Below are 25,752 nucleotides of genomic sequence, written 5' to 3'. Positions count from 1 at the left end.
TCTCGTTTAGTTCTTTATATAGTGGCCACTCCTTATCCAAGAGTGATGCAGGCTTGAGAGCCCCAGTAGGTGCTTGTAACTACAGCTAGGAAATGGTCTTGCGTACACTATGTAACAGAAATATAATGGTGTGTATATAGATAGATACACACATATCTATCTATATATAAAACCCTTTCCAGCACTTAATTTATATCTCAAGCACAGCAAGATATTAATGGTAGCAAAGGTAGAATAGTTTTAACAGGCTTCAGGTTAGATTATTAAAGAAAGCCTTGGAGATCAGAGTAATTGTTCTCCGTGAATGGAACCTTGAAGGAATTCTAGCCCTGCCCATTCTTATGTTCCAGTGGCTGCCAGGCTCTTGGTTCTCAAGGATATCACCTGAGAATAGGGGTCTAGAGTGTGAAAACAAAACAAGTTGAAATTGAAATGTCATAGAACTCAACATTTTTTAATTTTTTGTTTTTCAAGACAGGGTTTCTCTGTGTAGTGTTGGATGTCCCGGAACTTGCTCTGTAAACCAGGCTGGCCTCGAACTCACAGACATCTGCCTGCCTCTGCCTCCTGAGTGCTGGGATTAAAGGCGTGGGCCACCATGCCTGGCAGAACTCAACATTCTTAACAAGAGGCACTTGTATTCTTACATAAAAGATCCTCCAGTTACTGGTAGTTTCCAGGTTTTGACAAAGCGGATCCCAGCCACTGTTGGCAGCTCTTCTTACCCCAGGCAGGCCTGTGACTTCTGGCCCTTCTCCCTCGGCTTCCTCATGCCGAGGTTACAGTTGTGCACTGTCACGTGCCCTCTGCTGCACCAGCTGCTCTGGTGTCTCCTCCTGTTGGATGTTATCACAGTGTGCAAGATGCTGGCTTCTGTGCTTGTTTGGCATTCTCAGACAGGGCTAAGCCGTATGGAGAAAGTTCTCTATACTGCATTTTCTAGTAGGACTGAAGTTTTGCTTCTTCCTCTTTTTACCCATCTTGCCTCATTTGTCCATCATTTTTATTTCGGTCGAGAACCATGTTTCTTTATCTTTACAAAAAAAAAGTTTTGAAACGGGGTTTTGAAGGAATACCGTTTACTCTTGATACAGGCAGTTGAAGACGATTTTGTGGAAATGCGTAAAAATGACCCTCAGAGTATCACAGCTGATGATCTCCACCAGTTGCTTGTGGTAGCTCGGTAAGTAGTGCTCATCCAAAAACTCACTTTCTCTATCGGCTCTGTGCAGTTCTCATTCACTCAGCAGGGTCTGAGGCAGACTTCTAAAAACCAAGGAACTTTTCCTTTCTTTCAAAGACACTACCTTGTAGGGTTGAGCAGATAGGCAAGGCTTTTGCCTGAGGACCAAAGTTCAGATCCCACCTAAATCTGGGTATGCATGGCCATGAGGAATCCTAGAGCAAACCGATAGCCGAGTCATCCAGCCAGCCCTAACGCTCAACTGAGAGACCCTACCTCAGTGAATCAGGAAGAGAGGAGGAACTGAGGAAGATTCCTGATGTCAGCCTTGGCCCTCCACACAAACACAGACATACAAAAAAGTAAAAAACAAAACAAAACAAAAAAACCCACAACCTAATGAAAGTGCTTATTGAGGGCGTTTCTATTTAGCAGTGACCTCAGCAGTCGGCAGGCCTGATCTCTAAGCCTCCCTCTAATTCTGGCTCTTTGGGGATTCCTGTGAGCTTACACTTGGCCTTTGCTTATGTCCTGTCTCCTGACAGGCTTTCAGCACTCCCCTAGTTCTTAAAGCTTTAAGCGAACAATCTAACTCTAGGTAATTCTTAAACTTAAACCAGGTTTCTGTCTCTGAGTGCCGGCCAGACAACACTCTCAAGAGAACGGTGGCTAAGAGCAAAGCAGCTGGAATCATCCAGGAAAAACAGGCTTCAGCAGCAGAAGAGTGTGAACGGGAATGAACTTTAAAGTTTGGAACTTGGAGAGAATGGGCAAGCTATAGCCTCCATGCTGTACAATTCAGATTCCTTTATATCACATTGTTTTATAGATAATTTGTATCCAAAAAAAAAAAAACCAATGACTTTTCCTGAAATCAAGTCTGGTGACACCTAAAGTTTATATAATCTCTGTAAGGGCTTTTACCTTACTGGTTTTATGGAGTTTTGGAGTTTGTTTTATAATTAGTTATGATGTACACAAATGTATTTGATATTAAAGGTTTAAATAATGATAATGTTGCTGATCATACCATCTCCTTAGCCACATCATAGGCCAGACTCTCGAAGTGTCAGCTTCACCTGAAGAGTTATTGGAAGAACTGTTAACTCAGAATGGGTCTGTGTGTGTCAAGCTCAGGCGCGCTTGCCATTGATTCATAGGACCGCTCCCATGTCATTTTACACGCATCTAGCCACAGAAACATTTTTCCACTTAGCAGCCGTTAATAGCCTGCAGAACTAAACTAGGCTTTCCCATGGCAGGAGTTCCCAACTTTTGGATTTTAGAGACTACTAATACTTCCAAAGATTTCTGGGATAATGTTGCCAATTGATTTTGCCAAATCATTTGAAAAAAAAAAAAAAATCACTGTGATCACTTTGTTTTCATAAAGGATACTCCCAGAACATGAGGATCATTTAATGGAATAAATGCAAGTTTGTGAAGATCACTACATTGTCCTTAACTTTGCTCATATCCTGCATTTGGGAACTATCATTTTAAGGGACTGTGAGGGAAATAATGCCTCCATGGAACCCTGTCCAAACATGGAAAATCACTATTTAAATAGTACTTGTACTCTTTATGGTGCTGTGTATTGAACCCTGGTCTCATACACGCTAGAGAAGTGTTCCGCCACTAAGCTACATCCCCAGCAGATAGGGGCCAGTGACTTTTAATCGTTTTCCTTGTTATTTAGCTGATTTGATGAATGTAATGGATTTTGATCTTTTAATATAAGTTTATCAGTTTCTAAGTGTATTAGGTAAGTAACATTTGCAAGTACAGTAAGGGCCCATACAGTTAGTTATAGGTAGGTTTTCCTCAGACCTGTTCATTTTGTTGTGTATTTTCAAATGAACGAGAATGTTATTAGTACTTATAATTTGCAAGTTAATGTGGTATAATGGTAATTGTGGCAACAAGAATCTTTAGAAAGGTTAGAACATTGCTGTTAACTGTTATGTATGTGAAGATGAATTCAGTTGGAAGCAGATGATGTGCATTGGTACCTTACTGCTAAGGAGGCTCACATTGACATTGCTAACCAAGGAAACAGGGTCAGCCTTGCTCAATCAAGGAATCAGCCTAATGAAAGGAACTACAAACTACTACATAGTCAGCATTCTTTTCCTAACCTCAAGTCTATTTTTATAAGCTAATGTAAATAATGTTCATATTAGAATTCTAACTGGTTTTCATTTTTATAACTGGTAGACAAGATCTTAAACCTTTGAAAATAAAATGTTCACATAGATTTCTGAAGATGCCATTTTCTTTGTCCTAGAAGTTTAGTTTATCTTGTCAAACTGTACCAATGTAAACTGTAATTTACCAAAGAGAAGTCATAATTTTGCTTGTTCTTACAGAAAAGTTCCCTTAAATAACCCTGTCTAGAAAATAAAAGTTCCAAATTATCAGTACCATGGGTTACTTTTCATGAATTAAAAGCACAGGATAGCGTCTACCCAAGTTGAACTGGAAGAGACGGAATCTTCAGCCTCTCCTTTGCCTCCTACACACATGGATGTTCACCTCTAGTTCACAGCTCTCGTGTCAAGGCAAGATGTTAATCCTAACCAGGTATCTATCTTTATGTCCCTTTGGAAATGCGGGTCATTTCTATGGAAATCCAAACATGCATTATATTTTCCCACCTGACTGTGGCCTAAAGAAAAAACAAAAGGGAAAAAAACAAGACTGGAGCATTCAGTTTTTAATATTTGGGACTTAAAATACAGTTTACATTTTTAAAGTATAAGAACACTTTAATTGAAAAAGTTCAAAACAAGTGTTTGGTTATAGCAAACTTATCATTTACGAATTTTCTGGTTGAAAACCACTGTTACCATAATAAATACTATACAAGAAATTCTCATACACATTAACACTTTGAATTACAGCGGTATTTCAATAGTCACAAGACTTGACACTTCTAATAAATAACAAAAGCGGAATGCTTATCAGAGTTAACAGACATAATGTTAAACTGAGTCAGTTAAGCAGAGGAAGGCTCTAAAGGTTCTAAAGGAGGCCAGAGACATTGACACTTACTAGAATGCACCATACAGCTTTCTTACTCTGGCTCTCAGAAGTGGCCAGTGTTCTTGGTGGTCAGTTACTGCATAAAACCAGTTTAACCTATATTGTAGCTATGTTTTCCATAGTTCTTGAACCTACAAGAGACGCTAAATGCCCCCCATTGAAAGAGTTAAAACTTGACTTTTCTTCTAGAGATTCCTAGAGTCAATATACATGATTTTATTAATAAAATGTTACTGCAGCAGGTGTGCTTTATGACAGGCAAGCCCGTATTTGTTTAGGAACTTGAGAAAAAAATAAATTGGGATCAAATGAAAACACATTGATATATTGTTTCACCATTGTTAATTCTCAACTTCATAGAGAATGGTTAGGCTGGCAAGACTTTTTTTTTTTTTTAATTTAGATACTTCTGCACACTAGTATCACTTTAAAGTCACTAAATCTAAACCTGTATTTCCCTTATGGAAGCAGTATGCTAATTCCCCAGGTGGGTGTGTCCACACTGCCTCTGCTTCAGATTTCCTCCCCCTTCAAACACCACCTTGGCTTCTTTCCTGCACCTTCCTGAGTGAGATGAACAGTCCGCTCTGTAGTGACTTGCTACTCTGATCTGTAGTCTAGGATGATCACTTGTAGCCTTGGCCTACACATTTGGAAATTCTCTCAGGTTCAGACTCCTTGTAGAAACAATTGCCAGTAAACATAATTTGAAATCCCTAAACTCAGTATAGGTTAAAATAGCTTGAGAGTTAAAAACTTCATTTTGAATTTTTAAATAAAAGACATAAGACTGTGACTAAAATCTAAATCTGAATTATTCGTGTCTGGCATTGTGTAAACATATTTTTAAGTTCATTTTGCTGAATTTCATTAATGACTTCAGGCTCTGCTGGACTCTTCTGAACTTTGGCAACTGCCAAGTTTATCCCATGAGTTAGCCCAGCTTGAGTAATACTGGCGACTTGGACCATGGAGCTGCGGATCTTTGCAAAGGGAGAGACTGCTCTGCTGCTGCTCTCTGAAGAAGGAGTCACACAAAGCGCTGCCTCAAGCTCCAGCAGGCTGGACCCGGAGCTGGGGGTCTTCTGAGACACCACGGAATGTACCGGTTCAACTGATAAAAACTGTGGGCCTGTCACAGAGCAAGACACATTTAGCTGAGAGGGTCGAGAAGGCATCTGTTCCACTGATTCTGAGGGGGTTTCTTCATTAGAAACATGATGAGTCTTTTGGTTTTCCTCATTATTCTGAGACACAGGCCTGGTCTCCGACAGCTCAATCATTTTCTGTGCATCCTGTACAAATCTCTGGCAGTAAATATCCACAGGCTTGGCAAAGCCAGTCAATACGCGTATGTTGTCAGCAGATGGACTTTTCTTCAAGGGAGATTCCTGGCCATTTCCGAGCCCACTTCCATGACCAACAGTAGCCTCTGAGGGAGCAGGAACGCTGATATCTGTGCTGCTGGCAGACTGGGAGCGACTGCCCAGTCGAGGTGCGGAAGCAATGATCCCACAGCTCGGTAGAATGTAATCCACTGGCCCTACGCTCTCTGAAGACTCAGCTAATGGCCTGTCTTCCTCTGACTTAGAATTTGTGAGGAATTCATCCGAGTGGTATGAGTCGTTATCTGAAGACACGTCCCCATCAGACTCCCCCTGGACCTTACTTTCCATTACTCCAGAGTTTTCCATGGTCTCAAGACTACTATCCGACTTCCAAAGATTGACTTTTAAGTTTGGTTTCAGAAAGTTAACTTTCATTTCGGGTTTTGTAAAGTTTCCCAATTTTCGTAGGTTGCCAATGTTCACGTTGGATTTGGTCTGCTTTACTTTTTGATTTAGAGATGAAAATTTGCTCATTAAAAAACTTTTCCCCTGGGCCAGAGAGCCTTGGTTTTGAGATCTGATACCAATGATGTCTTCATGAGGCTTACTGCTCTTCCTGTAAGTTAGAAGAAAAAAAAAAGATTAATCAACTAGTAGAAGTGGAAATGCTTTTATTTAGCTAAGGTTTCCTGGAAGCGGGGTACTGCTAACTGATGGTAGAGCTGACGCTAACACACCATCCAACATACAAAAAACCTTTTGGATGGTGGTGTTTGAGTTAAAGTATAACTCGAAGTGTATATTAGACATATAGGATAAACCTATTAAAATCGGTACACCTAAAGAAACTAATCAAGAAGGATGACTGGCTAAAATGCTCAATCCCCACTCAGAAAGGCAAAGAGGACAGACATCAGAAGAAGGAGGAAACAGGGAACAGGACAGGAGCCTGCCATAGAAGGCCTCTGAAAGACTACTCTTCAGGGTATCAAAGCAGACGCTGAGACTTATGGCCAACCTTTAGGCAGAGTACAGGGAATCTTACGAAAAAGTGGAAAATAGTAAGACTGGAGGGAATCTTATGAAAGAAATGGGAAATAGTAAGATCTGGAGAGGACAGGAGCTCCACAAGGAGAGCAACAGAACCAAAAAATCTGGGCACGGGTCTTTTCTGAGACTGATACTCCAACCAAGGACCATTCATGGAGATAACTTAGAACCCCTGCACAGAATTAGCCCATAGCAGTTCAGTCTCCAAGTGGTTCCATAGTAATGGGGACAAGGACTGTCTCTGACATGAACTAATTGGCCTGCTCTTTGATCACCTCCCCCTGAGGGGGGAGCAGCCTTACCAGGCCACAGAGGAAGACAGTGCAGCCACTCCTGATGAGACCTAATAGACTAGGATCAGAAAGAAGGGGAGGAGGACCTCCCCTATCAGTGGACTTGGGGAGGGGCATGCATGGAAAAGGAGAGAGGATGGGATTGGGAGGGGAGGAGGGAAGGGGATACAAAGTGAATAAAGTGTAATTAATAAAAAGTAAAAAAATATAATTCAAACTTTCTAACAACTACAAAAAAGAGATGGAATTAAAGTTTTACATATTACATACCAAATAGTGCACCTCAACAGATTTATAAAGATTCGTATCTTTAAAACAGTCAGTGTGCAGTAATTTGATTACAGTATAACTGAACTGGGACTGGTCACGGTTCAAAGGCCAGAGCCCTCATGTGGCACGAGGCCGCCCTTCTGAGAAGCGCAAGTCTAATGCCTGCGCGGTGCAGTGCCTCTAACCACTGGTAAAGGTGGAAGGCTCCAGCAGATGACTTGCTGACTGTAATGAAAACCTGAAGGAATTCCAAGCTGTTACATGCTCTGTGTCAATTTTTTTTAAAGATCTGGGATATTTAATTAATGTGTGTTCTTTGTTGTCAAAGTCTCTGTGTGCACATCTGCACAGGATCACATACTGCAGGATGATTGCAGGAAGAATAAATGCCTGAAGGTGTCACAGTTAAGGGATAGGAACAAGATCTCCTACCCTAGTGGAGCAGGAGCATGGGGCTTGACCAGTGCTCAGGAGCAGGAAAAGCCCACACACTAAGCGTGAAACAATGTGTTGGTAGGAATTAATGTTTAAAACATACTATATTTCCTGTCTACTCTGTCTACTAGTGGCACTGGGATGCCCTCTCTGGTTACTTTAAGAGCATCGCTTGTGGCCGGGGCTGACAGGTGGTCTCTTAGGTCTTGTGAGCCGCGTTTCATCACAATTTTCACATGTGCTACTTAGGGAAGCATTCATGGAGAGGCTAGTATTTGCATTAAACACATCTGGATACTGAAACATAATGTAACTGCCACACATATCACTTGAGAAAATAAAAGCCTGGGTCATTAATTCCTCAGAAGATAAGGTCTGTAAGATGGTGTAGGATTAAGGAAAACAGAGAAGCAGTCCCCCTCAGAGCACATTCTAGATGGTCTCCTATGGAAAGCAACTCAAACTGTTCAGCAGTTGGACTTTAAAGCTCTAAGTGCATTACCATTCAATCTGCGAGATCCTTCTGACATTAACTCTCATCTTACAGGTAATCGACAGGCCCAGAATGTACAGTCAACAGTGTCTGATAGCATCACAGCTAGGCACGGTGTGAATCCCAATCCCTATATTCTAGGGCTGAGGCAAGATGAAGAATTTGAAGCTAGACTGGGCTATTAGTGAGACCCTATATCATGAAACAGACTGCTTTTAGCTGGATTGGTAGAGGGCTAGCATGCATGAAACCATGGGTTCAATCCAGCACAGCATAAACTGGGTCTGATGGCATAGGTTTACAACACCAGTACACAAATGAGTTTTAAATTGCATACAATATATGGATGTACTTCTTACAAACAGTAACATATTAGTGAGCTTATACTGTGTAAAAGGAATTTTGTTGTTTAGCTGGCCATTTTTTTACTTTGGGGTTTTCCTGTTTTAAGACAGGTTCCCTATACTCAGTCTGGCCTTGAACTCTTCTTCCTCCCAGATGCTGGGATTTCAGGTGTACACCACTGCACCTGACTCTGAATGATGTCTATACTTTTTCTTAAAAATACTATTTTATGTACAGGAGTGCTCTATGCCAGAAGAGGGCATCAGATCTCACTATAGATAGTTGTGAGCCACCATGTGCTGGAAACTGAACTCAGGACCTCTAGAAGAGCAGCCTGTGCTCTTAACCACTGAGCCATCCCTCCAGCCCTGATGTCTACACTCTTGATACTGACCTTTCAAGTTTCTTCTCAATGATGGGAACATCCAGCCCCATGGCTTGCTTCGTGATCTGTAGCATCTCTGCAATGCACTGAAGAGTATCTGAAATCCAAACACAGCTCTTAGCCTTTCCCCCAGACACTAGAATGTGTGGCCACAGATTTAAATGTTAGGTTATTGCCTGTAACTTACAGAAAACTATTACTTGCTATCTTCCACTCTAATAATTCAACATGTTCTAAGTGATGATTTGAACAGAAGAATCAAGAGCAAAAGAACTGAATGAACAGCAATTAAATATCTGTTCGAACTCACTGTGCTAGATGCTGGAGCAGCAGCCGTCAACAAGGAGCAGCCCCTGTTGGCTGCCTCCAGAAGCAGGTGAGAAGCACAGCCCCACTACAGAGACCCTTGATACCAGCTACCCGAACAGAACAGAGATCAGAGATCTCAAGTCACAAAGCCACTCCTGAGCCATCTTTCTAGAAATCTTGCATTTCTAGAAATTGCATCTTTCTAGCAAATGCAATTGCTTTGTAATGGACACAGAGCTATTACTAACTTATCTGAATAATTTCCCCTTTTCCTCTTTTTTTACCTTTCCCATCTTCCTCGGGACTGCGGAGTACAGCTCTCAGTGTGTGAAAGTAACCACTCGCGTCCTTACACCTGTAGTGCAGTCGCATGCAGGAGAACTTTGGTTTGCCAAAAAGAGTAGGTTCAGGACCTAATAGAAACAAGTGTGTTTATAGCTGTTCTTCACATGACAGCCTCTTCCTTTACTTCAAATGCACCTACAGTATCAGCTAACTATGAGCATATTTCTATTCATAATCTAAACAAAAGTAAGATATAAACTTATGGCCATTTGTGAAAATGTTTTTTATAGCGTGTTAATTAATCATGGGTTTCATTATGACATTTCATGCACGAACATATCTCCCAACCACAACAGGGCCCTCTGTTTTATCATGAACGTGTGATTTAATGAGGCCATAAGAACACTTGTTCAGTTGTAATTGCTTAAACTCTTTGGTCACTCTTTGGTCACTCTTTGGAGATGTCTTCATGGGGCACGAGATGAAAGCAACCATACCCATACTAGTCTAAAGGAGACGGGACATCCACCATCACAGACGGCTCGTAGTACCCTCTCCTGTGAGTGAGTCAGTGTGTTAGCATTTACCTATTTCTATTTTTTCCAGGTCTTCTAGGCTCAGTCGTTGGTACTGGTTTACTTTATCAACTTCGTCATCATAACTAGGGAAAGGGAGTAACATGGAGGTTAAAAGCAAATGTTTTGGCTTTAGCGCCAAGGCTGAGGTGCAATGTAACGGGCAGTTAAAATAAAACCTTCCCAGCAAGCATTCCAGAACAAAATGAAAAAGCATAAAAACTATATAAAGAATAACAGCCCGGCACTCAGGAGGCAGAAGCCGGTGGATCTCTGCAAGCTCCAGGGCAGTCAGAGACCCTAGGTATATCTATAAAACCAACACTGGGGGAATTGGGGTGGAGACAGAGGAAGGTGGAGCTCTGCAAGTTCGAGGCCAGCCTGGCCTACAAAGTGAGTTCAGGACAGGGACTCAATTGGAGTATGACAGGGAACCCTGTCTCAGAAAAAAAAAAAAAAAGACCCTGCCTCAGGGGGAGAAATGGTAACATAGTTTAACAACTAAAGGAGAATTTTACATACAAAAGGGAATCAATTACAGTAAAAAAAATTCAGTTTTATAAACAGAATAAAAAGAAATGCAATTAAAATTAAAGCAGTACACACACACACACAAACACCTTAGGTAAGGGATAATACAGCAGATGGGTCTGATACCCCAACAAACAAGGAAGACAGTCATGGCCTGTGCCAAAAGGCATGTGGAACGACAGGAAAATGGCAGCCTAAGCCAAGCCAAACAGGGCATATCTGCACAGGAAACACGCATTAAACGTGCATGCGGCACAGCTCAGTGGATAAGCACTTCGGCTCCAGCAGCGGCACAGATAATTGCCTTTTTGGAGATGGCGTTAACAGACCACCAAAGTCACATAATTGATCATATGCTTGTAACCAAGGAGACGCTGAAAGTCGCATAATCATATGCTAGTAACCATGGAGACACTGACGTGTACGCATGCGCACACATAAGCTGTGCATCTGCAGAGCTGCGTCATTCAGCGGAAAAAAAGCTACAAGGGATTCAGAGTCTAACAATGGGGAAAATACAGCAAGACAAGCCATGATAGATAGCCATTCTTGATTAAAGAAAAAAAAAATGTGTGTGTGGTGCCCAGGTTTTGATGAATTCCAAGTAATACTAAGCTAAAACAGTGATAAATAATTCAAAGATGATAATTTGAGCTCAATGAAATTTTATATATACATAAAGACCCAAAAAATGTTAAGAATTTTCAAAAGCAAACATTTTCCAAAAACAAACTAAAAGCTTTAAATCAACGGCAACTTACTAGGCCACGTAGTAGGCAGAATTAGAAAGCAGCAGTAGAACGTCCACATCCCTGTGAGCAGCGTCAGTGAGGCTAGACAGACATGACACCAGATAAATTATTTTTATCCACATTTTTTTTTGCTTGCATATTCAATGACAAAAGGTTGCCCAGGGGAACAAATGAAAATGCAATAGTTCTACTTCCAAAGTTAAATTTAATACAAAAGCAATATAGCCATCTGAAAAAAAAAAATCTTAAAACATCTCTCCCCACCCCCACCTTTGAGGTGGGAGAAGATTTGGGTAAGGAGAGCCATAGCTGAAGGGCAGACATGACCAGAAGGGGGAGCAGTCCTCCAAGGAAAAAGGATAATGTAAAAGAAAGGGTCGGTGATAGAGGTGGTTACTGGGAAGAAGAAAGAAAACGTGACACCCGGAAGGAGACATCCATCATATGCTAACTCGCATTCGCCAGTGTTCAAAATAGCATACTAGACACTGAGGATATTTCTGCACTACTAGAAAACTGCTATTCTGAAATAGTCCGAGATAAATGAAACAGTTGTGAAAGTGACGGAAGGCAAGCCACACTCCAGTTTTCCCCACTCTACATTTCACTCGGCTTTCAAGGAATGAGTAACACTGCTCTAAGGCCATTTCCCTACTTCAAATACCAAAACAGATTAGAATTCGGGCGAATGTTGAACCACTAAACCGAGACTACAGGCAAATGCACATCTTGAAATTTTCCGATACAGAAACGGGCAAGGATTAAAATATACAAACAGGCATAATTCAAACTGGGATGAAAATTTTTAACCTAACTTCTAACCTAGCACGATTCTGATGGCTGATCTTCAGATTCTACCCCGAGATAGACCCTGCCTTACTACTCAAGTCCACCTGCAGGCTCTTACTATGAAAGCAGGAGGAAAAACGAAGAAAAATCCCAAACAGGGACTGTCCATTGTAAATCAAATTTAAGCTGCGAATTAATTTGCTTGAGACGAGGTCATTGCTAGAGGGCACTGCAGAGGATAGTGACTTTACCAAAAGCTTCGCTTCCGTTTTCTGCATCAGCACCACCCTGCTGCAGCTAAAATGCAACAGTTTTCATCTGAAGTGAATTCCTCCGTTTTTGCCTACACGGAAGCACCCAATAAAACACAGACTGAATCTGGCAGCCTGTATCTGCGTAATCGGAGATCCTGGTGACTTTAGCGGAAAATGACGTGGAATGATAGAGTAAATGGTGTTGAGTTTTGTGTTTTTGTGGTTTGTTTGTTTTTTTGCATACTTAATGCATTCTGAAAACTGCCGCTTGAGCCAGGCCACACCACAAAAATTACATCACAACACAATTTTTACACACACACACAAAAATTCTAATTACAGCGTCACTCCGATCCTGGCTGCCTATTCTAGTTAGTATTTACATCAGTCAAAAACATTATGTCCTTATTTAAAAGCGTTTGGCACGGTCGAATGTTGTCGGCCTTTCCCCCCTCCCACCCCGTTTTTACTGCAGTAAAATGGTGCAGCAGATAACCCCTTGCCCACACACCCACCCCACCCTTAAAAAAAAACATACACACATTTGATATGAACAAGAAAAAACAGAACAAAACCCTGACGTATAACCCCCCCCCACTCCCAGCACTGCAGCTCCTCGCTGCTAATCATTTTTGTTTTCCCGCCACTGCGGCAAAACCCTCCTTCCACACTATAAAAACAAAAATTGCCAAAACCACATGCAGCCCGATGACAGAGACAACGGTCGCATAGAAAGCGCTGTCTTCCGGAAGACATTAACATCAGGCTTTGGAAAAGAAGTAATTTACAGGGAAAAAATGCTGCCCAACAGGTACTTTAACCATAAGTCCTGCAAAAAGGAGGAACATCTTTAATGTCATGACACTGCATAATGTCAAAGCCATCCAACTTGGTCACGGGCGTTGGCGGCAGAACGTGGAGCGCAGGGGGTGGCTGCCGATGCGAGCGCGGCATCCTGAATCCGGACCGCACCTCGCGCCTGCAGAGAACGGCGCTGCGAAGCCACGCCCACTTCCGCTGCGGCTGGCTGCCACCGCGCATGCGCACTGCATCCTGCGTCCTCCGCGGGGACTACAGACCCCAGCCCGTGGAGCTGGGCATGGGAGGGGGGCTTCTGGCTTGCGCCTTTACTGCAGTCTGGTGGGCAGAGTTGCCGTGATGTGGCCGGAAGGTGTGCAGGGACGTGTCTGTAGCTCTCCTGGTTTCAAGCCTTAGCCTCCTTCCAGCCACCGTCCTTTGGCAACTGAGACTGCGAGAGCGCAGGCAGGAAAGATACAAAGTCCAGGAAAGCTGCTCCTCTCCCGCGTCTGGGACCCACGTAAGTTGGGTGATTTAAAGGCTCTAGTCCATCCCAAGGCAGGGGCAATTCCTGCCTAGCAAGCATCTATTGGGTCAAAATGCTACATTTTTAATCGATCCCCTTGTGTCTTATAGATTTACTTTTTTTATAATGGGATCTGAATACCATTAGTGTATTGCTCTCAAACATTTCTTTATGAAAGCCATTAAGCAATTTAAAATACAAGGCCCAAAGATAAAAATCAAAATGAGCAGGGGTCCCTTCAGGGTAGATATAGGGGTGGTAAGCAAAGGATAACTATTATCCTTTTTTTCTCTAGGGTCTCTCCAGGCTTTCAACCCAGTTGCTGCAATATTAGTTTTCATTTCAGCTAAGCAGATGCCCAAGATAATAGCTAATGCCAGGGAGCCCCTTTTGACTTAGCATTTCAGCCTGCTAGGGGGGATTTGGGCGCAGATCCATCTTCTGGAGCTTCTTCAATGCTGACCGTTGAACCATAGGCATCAGGAGCTAGGGAGGCTGAAATGCCACTCAAAGGCTAGGCAATAGGGCAGTCCCAAGCATCTGCTTAGTTGATCCACCCGAAGAGGCAGGGAGCAATCATGTCAGTTTCCAGGAAGTCCAGATTTCAGCTTGCAGTCCACAGCTGATCTCGGACAGAGTTAAACAGGTGAAGATCTGCTGAGACGAATTCAGACTGGAGACTGAAGTTAAAATTTGTCTATTAAATGAGAAAGATCAGGGAAAAATCTCATCTGTGATCCTTTTGAGCTATGCCAGATATAGGTCACATCCTGAAACTCGTATGTAATTTTTTGGTATACAAAAGGAAATATATATTCAGAAAATCTAACATAACATTCTGAGAGTAACAAGTAAAACTGCATCCCACTGAATGAGTATAAGTTAGCTGTTTGTTTTATAACGTTTATAAACAACTTAAGTGTGTCCATGGTCTGGAACTCTTTAACACCAACAGTGTTAAAGAGTTGGTAATATCTGTTGGTAATCAGACATGAATGGAGCTTGGCCATTTTTCATACATTCAGCATCTACTTTTAGACCCCATCTTCATGTTCACACTGAAAAGTTAGGCAGAAATACATTACTGGCTTTAATGCTAAGCCCTGGATGCTTGGACTTCTTTATAAAGTAACTAGAAGGAATAGATTTAAGATATTCCTGTATCAAAATCTACCCCAGAAATGGCAGATATTAAGAATACCATACTAAAAGCTATGACTTTTGGGTCAGATATACATATTAAACAGATGTTTTTAACATAACGAGAAGCATCTTTAAGTCTATCTCCAGAAGCCAACCAAAGGAAATTAAAATCTCAAGCTGGTGACTGAATAATAAGCAGTTATTGATCCATCAACTTATCAGAACTCTATTGATTAATGCCAAAACTCTGAACTTCTGAAATCTTATAACATAAGCACAACACTAGCAAAGAGGGGGGAGAAATCTAAAGTATCTCCCATTTTTAATCTGCTTTAAAACATTTTTATATCTTTATACTCATAATTATATACCTTAAAACATCAACTTGGACTCTCCAATCTTTTTTGCATTTATCAACCCTAAAACATTTTTCAAACCAAATAACACTCTCTAGATTTTTACAACCTAAACTCCTATATCTTCAGACCCTACATAACCTTCATATTTTTATCCAGCTATATATCTTAAGACACAAGCCACTGACATGAATCCTGTGAGCAAGGCAAACCTGTTTTCCTTTCTAAATAAGAGATCTAGTACCATGTAGTTCTAGCTAGCTAATGAACTGATTAATGAGCTAACAGTGGATCTAATTGTCTGCTCTTTAGCTTCAAAGCCACCATAAGCTTAGCCTAGCCGTCAAAGTGATCAGAGACCTGAGAAGTATAAATTATAAGCTAAATAAATATACCAATCTATGTGCCAATCAAAATGACAAGGATGACTAGTTAGTCCATCACCTAGGCAATGTCCCTGGCTCCTGTGGTCTCATAACATCGTGGGCAGAGGCAGTCCAGCTAGGCTCAGATGAGACTGCTTCTACTGCTTCTGTGGAAAGAGGAACAGGAGAGATTGACCTCACCTTGCCTCTCACAATGTGAGACAATGGCTCTTCAGGTGTCCCCGGCTTTGTCCACACTTTAGGCTGGGACCTAGCAGTGGGCCAGTTGGGGCAGTATTGCCCAGTGGTTAGCATACCACAATGCAGAGTTGCAGTCATCTGTCATTGTGCCCAAATCTTTTTGGAGACCTTGGGGGAGCTACTGCCAGGATTTCGGGACTTTCTGTCACAATAAGCCTACATATGTTAAAATACCATATTCATCAGATCTCTGACAAGCCTGAGGGCCAGCATATCTGAGTTACTCTTTGTCTTTATCATCTGCTCTAAACTGTGTCCTATAAAACAGAATGCTATACAATCTAGTTCTAGCATATTTCTGAGATGCATGTTCTAGAACTATATATTTTAAGACAAGCAAGCAAACTTCATAGTTACCCATCCTAGGCTTAACCTTAAAAAAACCTGAACAAAGAGACTAGGTAAGGCTCAACTGCAGTATTTAGCATGACTTTAAATCTGCTCTTTCTGAACTAAAATCAAAGCAAACCTTTTAATCAGATACAGTTCATAGAGAGGCTAGCAAATCTTGCTGCTCCTACCACTTGCATTAAAATTGACCAGTAAAAAAGCTTTGCATTTAGCACTAATCAGAGGACTGAACGTAACTCAGAGACCTAAACAAAGATGATTGCAAACTCATAGCTCCACCCTCTTTATCTCTGGACTAGCATGGCGGCTGGCCATGTGTAACTGAACTCAGCTGGAAGCCCTAAACAAATATGGCAGCAAAACTACAGCTTCACGTGCTCTCTATCCCTGAACCATCATGGCGGCTAGCCATGTGTAAGCACAGGCTGTGACTGACAATACCAAACATAGCCATTAGGTGCTGCTGATGATCTGATGATACAGCAAACACTGTGGAGCATCCACAATCCCCCACAACCAAAAGTTCTAACATAGTGATCAAATAAGTTTTAGAAGCAACTACGTAACAGAACAGTACAGAACAATCTTAAACTGTACAAATTATTCTAGCCATACCAAACCTATCAGCCAGAATTCTTTCCCCTTAAAAGAGCATAAAAAACATTTTGCAATGAGGAATCATCAGCCTTTTAAATGAAGTACAACATATTTAAATACAGTTCTTTCTCAAATCATATTAACTCTCTGGCTTTTTATAATACATCCACTAACTTTTTGCAATATTCTATATACCTTAAAAACTCTCATGAAAATCCTTTCCATTCTGACATGATCCTGCTGGAGCCCAGCATCTACGATTTGCTTTTTATAGGCAAAGCAAAAACAAGTTACATTAATACAAAAAATTCTGAAACTGCCAAATTCTTTTTTAAAATAACTTCCCTGTAGCAGGTAACATAAACAAACTCTAAGGAACTAGAACAAGTTTTAGGGAACTAGGTGAAAACATGTTTTTCCATAAACAAAGCTGCTTAACAAACAGCTCTCCACAAGATAAATTTTAAAAACTGTAATTTTCTCAATTAGTCCAAACCACATGGCTCAGTTTTACTTAGTAAAATTAATAAAATAAATACCAAAATATTTTTACTCTCCCCCAAAGTATCAAGAAACTTTCAAATTTTCTGTTAGACTACCCAAGATCATTGTCATACCCAAATGCCTGATGAACTTTAAATATTTTATTATAGCCTTAAACATTTAAACATTTTTTTAAAACCTGTTTTTGCAATATCAAAATAAAGTACCCCTTTTGTAGGAGAGAAGTCACAAGGCATAACCATAATGTTAAAAGTCAAAACCAGATTTTAAAACCAGCATTTACCAGTGCAAACAATGTAATTTCTAAAACCAATATCAATTTAAAATAAGCCATCCTTTTAACCTAGAAGGAAATGAGAATTATTTGACCAAGGTTCCCCCTTTTTTTTTTTACCCATACCAAGATAGCGGTCACATTATAACCCACATGGTAAAGTCAAGATGGCGGCGAGACACTGAGGCACTTCATGTACCACATGGTAACCTATACATATGCGTTCACCGACCTTATAAACACATAGGCACACATACACATTTTAAACAAGTTTCGTGAGGCCTTTCAGAACAGAAAACAGAAGGTAGACACAAACAAATACTGCACAGAGACATTGAGACAAAAAACACTCACCAGCTGGCCAAATTTCCCAGGACCAAAACTGACTCTTCTGGGGCAGGCCGAACACACTGATTCCTCCTGCATTGGGTGCACGAGGCAAGGGCCCTGATGCCCCAGGAAGACACTGAGAGTGGGCTCTTGCCCCAGGAGACACCGAGTGGCACTCACTGGGACCAGGCGTACAGATTACCCACCAAAATACTGAAAATACTGATGAAGCTAGGGGCGTCCCCCTGAACTTCGGCAGCTATGACCACCAGTGCGACCACCTTGATCACGTCTTGCTACCCAGATACAGACACCTCGAGCTCTGAGGAATTTTCAGAACAGAGAACAGAAAGTACTACACATACAAACATTGCACAGAAACATTTAGACACTTACGGCCGGCATAAAAACCCCCGGGCCAGGTTCCTGGAGTCTTGGGATCCCGGGACGAGCCCCCAAAATGTTCTGCCCAGTTCATGAATCCCAAAAGACCAGGAATAACTAGACTCTGCTGTAAATACATGAGGTTCTTTTTATTGTAAATTACAAGCTGCAGCTTGGGCCCACACACCCCCACCGCCGAAGCTGTGGGAGCTGAGCATGTGCAGTGCCCAGATTAGTTGGGTGATTTAAAGGTTCTGGTCCATCCCAGCATGCCCAAGGCAGGGGCGATTCCTGCCTGGCAAGCATGTATTGGTCAAAATGCTACATTTTGAATCGATTGGCTATAGGAAGTTTCCCAGACTATTAATGACCTGGTGTCCCTCCCTAGGGGGATGAGCCAGTTTCCTAGCAACTGTATCTCTAGTGGGTGGGAAAAGAATGCAATGAGGTGGCTCCTCCCCTCAGGGCATTACTAGACTTCTTTACTATCTACTTCAGGTCTTAATAATAGCTGCTAATTTATCTTTTGGTCTCTCAGCACACCTAGCCTAAATACATATTTTTTAAAAGACAATCCAGTTTTTAAAATAGGTAAGGGAGACAGCAGTGGTGGCAACATGACTCTAACCCCAGCAAAGGCAGTCGGATCTCTGTGAGGCCAAGGCCAGCCTGGTCTACAGAGTAGGTTCCAGGACATCTGGGGCAACAGGGAGAAACCCTGTCTTGGGGGTGGGGAAGGACTGCTGAATCATACACTTCAAATAGGTGAGCTTTGTACTTTATAAATTACATATCAACAAAAGCATTGTAGGACTGCGAGATGGCTCGGTAAAATGCCTGTTGCACAGACAAAGGAGATGAATTCATATCTGCAGTATCCACATGTCTATGACCCTAGCACTTCTGGTGGGGGGTGGGGGAGACAGGAGAAGGCTCTAGGTGGCCAGCCAGTTTAGCCAGAATTACGAGCTCCAGGTTCAATAAGAAACATTGTCTCAAGGGAGGAAGCCAGCTGCTGAGAGCACCAGGTAAAGGCACCAGCTACTAAACCTGACGCATCTAAGATTAACGCCTGGGTCCGTCTGATTGGAGGAACTGGCTCCCTTGTCCTGATTATATGCACACTATGGCTTGCGTCTGTACACAATGACACACACACACATAAAATTTTAGAAGGCAAAATGGTGGTGGCACATGCCTTTAATTCCAGCACTTGGAAGGCAAAGACAAGGCTATCAGTTCCAGGACAGCCAGGGCTACTCATAGAAACCCAGTATCAAACCACACCCCTCATTTTTTTTTTTTTTAACTTTAGAAATCCATCAAGAAATGAATAGTTGAAGCAGATACACATGGTGACTTGCTGATGCCTCCAAGCACAGTCCAGTAGCCCAGTGCCACGTAGCCACTGCCAGAGCTACCTTGTCCTCCACCAGGGACCCGGCAGTTCTGCATCCGGATCTGCATTCAGTCAGCAAACAGAGGACAAAGATTCTACAGAAAACACAGATGCCCAGAGCAGGTTTCTCATGGAGAGAAAGGGTAAATCTCTCTCAATCTCTCTCTCCCTCTCACCCACACACCCACACATGCCCTTAGAGAGGAAAGAAAAACACCAGTGGCGCATTGAAAGAAATTGAAGCATCAGTGGATGACATCTACAAGACAGATGAGAAGAATTACTAAGAGACACAGAAAGGCTTCTTTAGCTCGATGGAGATGAACCCTCGCTTGGCGTTTCCATGGAAACTGATTCAGCAAAATAAGATGTGAAGGTGTTAATGGTCCTCTATTTGAGAAAGTGCCACTCCAGAAGAACAGGCAGGAGAGAGCACTGGGAACCATGCTGGGAAGGCTTCTAAATTCTTACTGTGGCAAGCCACTGGGCAATTAAACACCTCCCATAAAAACAGAAAACAAAAACAACACAGGCCTAGGGCTATGCAGAGCTCAAGGGGGAGAGCAGCTGCCTGACTAACATTCATGAAGCCCTTAAGGCCAAATAAACAGGGCTCGGTTGTGTCTGTCTGTAATCCCAGCACCTGGGCAATGTGAGGCTGGAGGGTCAGAAATTCCACCTCTACTGTAAAGTGCGCTTGAGGCCAGTCGGGATACATAGGGTCCTATCTCAAAAAAGAAAGTAAGCACACAACCTACCCAAGCCATGAGCCAAAGTGTGACCTAGGAAGCTACTGGCTCCAAACCATCAGCCCACCATCTCCACCATCAGACCTTCTATCCCAAAGCCTCAAAGAAAGCAGTTTCTGACAACTATAACAATGAAATGAAACAGGAAAAAAAAATGCTGAAAACTGGCCAACTTATTTGATGCATGTCTAACACAGTCAATCTAGAGGACAGGCTCCTGGGACCTGAGTGGAGAGTGGCCAGCCCTGGCAGCCGTGGGTGTTGCTGAGGAGCAGACCATATATCTGCTTCAAAAGTCTGCAGTTCTATCTAAGCCTGTTCCATAGCCACCTCTCGAGCAGCAGGACATCATTCTTTCAGACATCCCTCTTGCCCCAGGTAGCAATGGATCTCCCCAGTGTGCACTAAAGAGCTGACAAATGCACCACTCCTGCTTACACTAATGTCCTACAGGAAGAAAAGAACAGCGGTGGGAGCTTTGGCTAGTGAAACAGGAAAAGCATACTCCCATAATCATTTTTGGAGACTGACCACCAAGGAAGAATTAGAAGACAAACCATTATTATCAGGAAGAGAAGTACATCTAACAATGAATTAGGAACTAGCCAGGAGACCTAACCAGAGGCCTCCACCTGAAGATGCCCTGAGGAATAACAAGGAAGAAGTCTATTATGCCTGGCAACCAGTTTCATGAAAATCAATGTGAGACAATAAAAGCCTGGTATAGATCTTTAAGAAGCCACCAAGGGCTAGGTTATGGGTTGTTCTCAAGAAACAGAAACAACTCAGCAGAAGCTCAGCCTGAAACTGAAGGCAAGCAAGGCACACAAAGGACCCTGGGGCTTCATTTGTAGCAAGAGACACAAACCATGGGCTGGTTAGCACCTACAGATCAGGCAGCAATAAGACCGGATGGACTTGAAGCTTGCAGCTTAGAACACAAGCAAATGAGGTTCTTGGGAGGGAGAACCACTTGATAAAAATCCACCAATTCTGATCTGTATGTTTGAATTTCCAATAAAGAAAAAGTGGGATCTGCTTTGTGGGGACTATTCTATCTATACAACCCAAATACAGCGCAAAAGGATGTTCAGAGCCTCACTATCCAGCATGTTATTATTAATCACGTATTCTTTCATTTAAGGTGCTCCAGATGTGCAGAAGGCAGTCACTGGTTTCCTATTAGCAGAAAGCCAAATTTTACCACTATTACAAAGGAGGGAATAAGCCTGGCATGGTAGCTCTTTAATGCCAGCACCTGGGAAGCAGAGGCATGAGGCTCCCCATCTGTCAGAGGCCAGCTTGGTCTACACAGAGAATTCCAGGGCAGCCAGGACTACATAGTGAGATCCTGTCTCAAAAATGGAACACTAAGACGCAGGGCATGTAGCTGCTAAGTACTGGAAAAGGGCGGGAGCAGAGAAGCATTACATCATGCTGGTGGCGAACAAGAACAGACTCCACTGTGCTGCTCTAAGTGTTTGGAAGCGGAAAATTCAAGACCTGAGACTAACCACTCCCTTTGAGGCTAAGGATAACCTTGGGCTTCTGATCCTCTGTCTCCATCCTCTAAGGACCGGAATTATAGGCATAAGGTGCAAATGACTGACCCCAGGGCTTCTGGTATGAGGAAGCCTCTGGAGGCTTCTTAAAGACCCAGCGGACTCAAGTCTTGTCCCACCACTAATTTCACGAAACCGGTGATCATGAATCTTTGCAAGAGGTTTTAATGACTCTTCACAAAGCACCCTTTCCCTAATTTTGAGGCGTTTATTATTGGTTATCAGTGCTCTTCAAATAATTTTTAGGATTTGGTTTGATTGTCTGAGTTTGGCCTGCATGTGTGTCTGCGCAGCACACGGGCACAGTGCCTTCCACAGAGCATTTAACAAATGTAGCTGGGCAGTGTGCAGCCGAAGGCGTGGGTCCTCTTGAACCCTTTCTCTTGAGAGTCCAGCTTACTGCATTGAGGCACACATGTGTGTAATTGTTAAAAGATACAATGATGCTTTTTATTTCTATTGGTACAAAGTGCTGCCAGGCTTTCATAGAATAAATACTCCAACTCATACTTGACTTTTTTTTTTTTTTTAAACAAAAACACCTAGTTTTCGGTGTTCTTCAAAAAACTGATGCAGCTGACCCATTTGAATGTTGTTCCGTTTTGCTTCACTTTTTGAGACAAGACTTTTCTATAGCCCAGGCTGACCTCAAACCCAAGCACTCTCCCTGCCTCAGCCTCAAAAGGGATGAGATTACAAGAAGGAATCAACATTCCAGGAATTTCTTTACATCTAGTGTTGTACTTAGGTGCTTCTTTTCATGACCCACTGTTTTAGGCAACCCCTTAATCCTGTACCAAATGTGGGTGTGCCCTGTGCTGAAACTGCCAAGGGGGATGCAATCGCGTCCACATGCTATGAACAGCTGCGAGTGCTAATGGTGACAACCTATCGGGCCAGAACACGGAACAGCGTGAGTCTGAGGTCACCCCAGCTCACCTGGGGTCGCAGTCAATTAGGGCCCAGCCCCCGTGGAACTTCTCATCGCCGGGCAGCAGCACCCTCATGTACGTCTGTAAGAGCTGGCTGATGAGCTCCTGGCGGCTTCTCTGGTTTCCCTTATGCAAGGCTTCATGCTCTTTCTCCTTGGTAAATATGGAATAAAGATCTTCTGTCACTGGAATGCCTTGCATCAAATCTAGGGTAGAAGTATTAATACTATCATCATCTTAGCTTTACTGATGTGTCTTTTAGAAAACAAAAAAGAATCGAAGACCTAAAACAGAAATCATAAAAAAAAAAAGCAGAAACATAAATCTTTTCCACCTTAAAGCAGGCTCAATTTTTTTTAGACTGGGCACCAAAAATATAAGCAACAAAAACAAAAACTAATTGGATGTCATCAAAATTACACAGGTTTGTGTTTCTGGAAATATTTCACGGGTGATAAGAATGGGCTTTCCCTGTCTTCACATGTCTTCCCTGGGGCCTGGTGACCTGTTATCAACATCTTCCTACTCTGTGCTGCATGCAGTAATGTGAGCCTTTCTCCCAGGATCTGCCTTACTTCTTTCTCTCCAGCCCCAGGGAGCATCTCTACTGCATGTGAGAACGAATCTTTCCAGATGGATCTCCTCTCAGATGTAAACAGTACACTGTGGACTTAGGTGAAGAGTTCTGACTGGTCACAGCTAGCACTTAATAGGAGGATGGTACTCTGGGTGATAAGGGTGTGGAGGGCTGACACAGAAGCATGCCCTCTGCTTACACATCCTGCAGAGAAGGATGTGCTCATGGGGCTGCAGGTGAAGCCAACAGTGCATAGATCAGAGCAGACTCTAGTGTGCGCCTGATGAGAAAGGAACTGGCCTTCTGGGTGTCATGAGAAGCCAGCTTGATTGATGAAGTCCATGGACATCACCCAATCCTGGGTGGAAGATGCTGTCCCTCTGTTCCTGAGGGGATAGCTCTGAGTACATCTTTAGTTAGTGTAGATTCAATGGAAACTAGGGAAAAGGCTCAGTGGAAAAGATCTTAAAATGAACCAGAAGTTATTTTGTGTATGTGGGATTTTTTTCAATTAAATATGAGTTTTTCAGATTAAAAAACAAACAAAAACTGCATTTCAAAATGTACTACCATGAAAGTGAAAAAGTCCACGAACACATAAGAATATTTATAACTGTTCATCTTGTGGGGGATTTGTATACCTAATACATACAAAAGTGCTAACAGCTCAGCAATACAAAGCCTATGCAATTTTAAAACAAGCCATCTTAACAGACTAACTTCCTCCTGATGGGGTATGCAGCCGAAGCTCTAATAAACCATAGGAGTCCATTCCTTATGAAGACATTTTGGACACTGAGACCTAAGGCAGCTTATGAGAAAGAACATCTGCCAGCCACTGGCCACACAGTAGGACTCAACAAGCTGCAATTGCTGCTGGCTTCTCCCTTAACCTTGAGGAGAACAAACATCAGAGCAAGATGAACAGACAGCTGACCTGGGACAGGCCCAGAACCCAGGTTCTCGGTGACATAAAAAATAGGTAGGTTAGCAAACAGAAGGAAGACATCTTTTTTCCCCCTTTAAATATACCACTAAAATCCAAATCTCACGGAAAGGGAAGCCTTTCTGTTCCTTACCTATGACAGCTTGCCTATATGCATCCTTGAACCGACTGAGGTAGTACCTATTTGCCGAGTTGACTCCATCTTTCATAACTCCTGCCAGCTTCCTTTCTCCTGTTCTGGTAAAGTCACCCTATCAAAGAAAAGGTAATTGTGAAATTTTTTCAAATGTAAGAATGGCTTCCAAAGTCGTTTGGGGTTTTTGATTCAAGACAAGAATTCCACAAGCTTCCAAATCATAACTTCATAAAGTCCTAAATATTGTATTTAAATTAAAATACATACTAATACTTGACTCTGATCTAGTAAGCATGCCAAATATTATATGTAGTATTTATTCATGGCATCAAGCCTTCGGTTAAATGGCTCTTTAGGGAAAAGTCATTCCTGACAACTTGTAGAATTTCTACAATTTCTAAGATAAAACCAATTACATAACAAATGCCAAAAAGATTTAAAAAAAAAAAAAAACACCTTTTTCAAGGCTCGTACCAGTTTATATTCCAAACGAAAATTTCAAGGGTGGAAGAAAGGCTTTGAGCTCGAGTCTCAGGTAGCCTAAGCTGGTTTAACTCTGTAGCCAAGAATGACCTTGAACTCCATCCTCCTGCCTCCACATCCCGAGACTGGGGTTACAGGCATGCACCTCCATGCCCAGCTTTCAAAAGAAACATTTCTAATGTGGGACAATGTGGGTAGTTCTCTAGAGTTTAGTGCAGTGAGATTTAACCATTTTGTGTGTGTCCCCAGCAGAGCGTGAACAGTGCCAGTGTGGCCTACACGAAGGCCCTTTCATAAAAACAAGGTTTTTTTTTATATGTATTACTCAACCAAAACCGAGAAAAGCTGATGTCTGTTGAACCGTTGGTCCAATTTATTTTGTTTGGTTTGGGCTTGGCTGGGACTGAACTCCGGGCCTCACATTCCAGGCAAGTGCTGTACTAACCAAGCCACACATTTTCAGAAGAGATATGGACTAGATGGACTATTATCTTGAAGGGAAATCAACATAAACCCAATTTAAACTGATTCCACCACTTTCTACTACCCAGTAAGAGTACCCACAAATTGAGAATTTGTTAGCAGGGACTATATTTACATTTAAGGGTCTATGAAAATAGTTTTGTAGGCTCCTTCAAAAACAATTTATAACAACAAAAACTAACAAAGCACTCCTTCAGCACACACTGCATGTGAGGAAACAGTCCCAGCCCCCATATCCTATCACAACCTGTCATACAGGGCCCACTATGTCCAC

At 42.3% G+C, this 25,752-nt stretch overlaps 2 protein-coding genes across 5 annotated transcripts in view; one reads left to right on the top strand and one right to left on the bottom strand.

Moving 5' to 3' along the window:
- Positions 1-3,606, top strand: part of Mcmbp (minichromosome maintenance complex binding protein) — a 42,959-nt gene extending 39,353 nt beyond the window's left edge. The window contains exons 15-16 of the mRNA XM_021655431.2: positions 1,095-1,183; positions 1,804-3,606. Of these exons, the coding sequence (XP_021511106.1) occupies positions 1,095-1,183; positions 1,804-1,930 (216 nt within the window). The 3' untranslated portion in view covers positions 1,931-3,606. The remainder of the gene's footprint in view (positions 1-1,094; positions 1,184-1,803) is intronic.
- A 278-nt stretch (positions 3,607-3,884) lies between these two features.
- Positions 3,885-25,752, bottom strand: part of Inpp5f (inositol polyphosphate-5-phosphatase F) — an 88,442-nt gene continuing 66,574 nt past the window's right edge. For 3 of the 4 annotated variants that reach the window (XM_021655430.2, XM_060380848.1, XM_060380856.1), the window contains 7 exons: positions 24,510-24,627; positions 22,861-23,059; positions 11,289-11,360; positions 10,009-10,082; positions 9,421-9,549; positions 8,837-8,924; positions 3,885-6,172 (listed from right to left, as the gene is read on the bottom strand). In XM_021655430.2, the coding sequence (XP_021511105.1) occupies positions 5,032-6,172; positions 8,837-8,924; positions 9,421-9,549; positions 10,009-10,082; positions 11,289-11,360; positions 22,861-23,059; positions 24,510-24,627 (1,821 nt within the window). In that variant the 3' untranslated portion in view covers positions 3,885-5,031. Of the gene's footprint in view, positions 6,173-8,836; positions 8,925-9,420; positions 9,550-10,008; positions 10,083-11,288; positions 11,361-19,378; positions 19,706-22,860; positions 23,060-24,509; positions 24,628-25,752 lie in introns of those variants that run through there. The other variant, XM_060380863.1, reaches the window with a different exon arrangement.

This window comes from Meriones unguiculatus, chromosome 1 (assembly GCF_030254825.1).
Source record: "Meriones unguiculatus strain TT.TT164.6M chromosome 1, Bangor_MerUng_6.1, whole genome shotgun sequence".
NCBI lineage: Eukaryota > Metazoa > Chordata > Mammalia > Rodentia > Muridae > Meriones > Meriones unguiculatus.
This window is presented reverse-complemented; position numbering and strand designations above follow the sequence as displayed.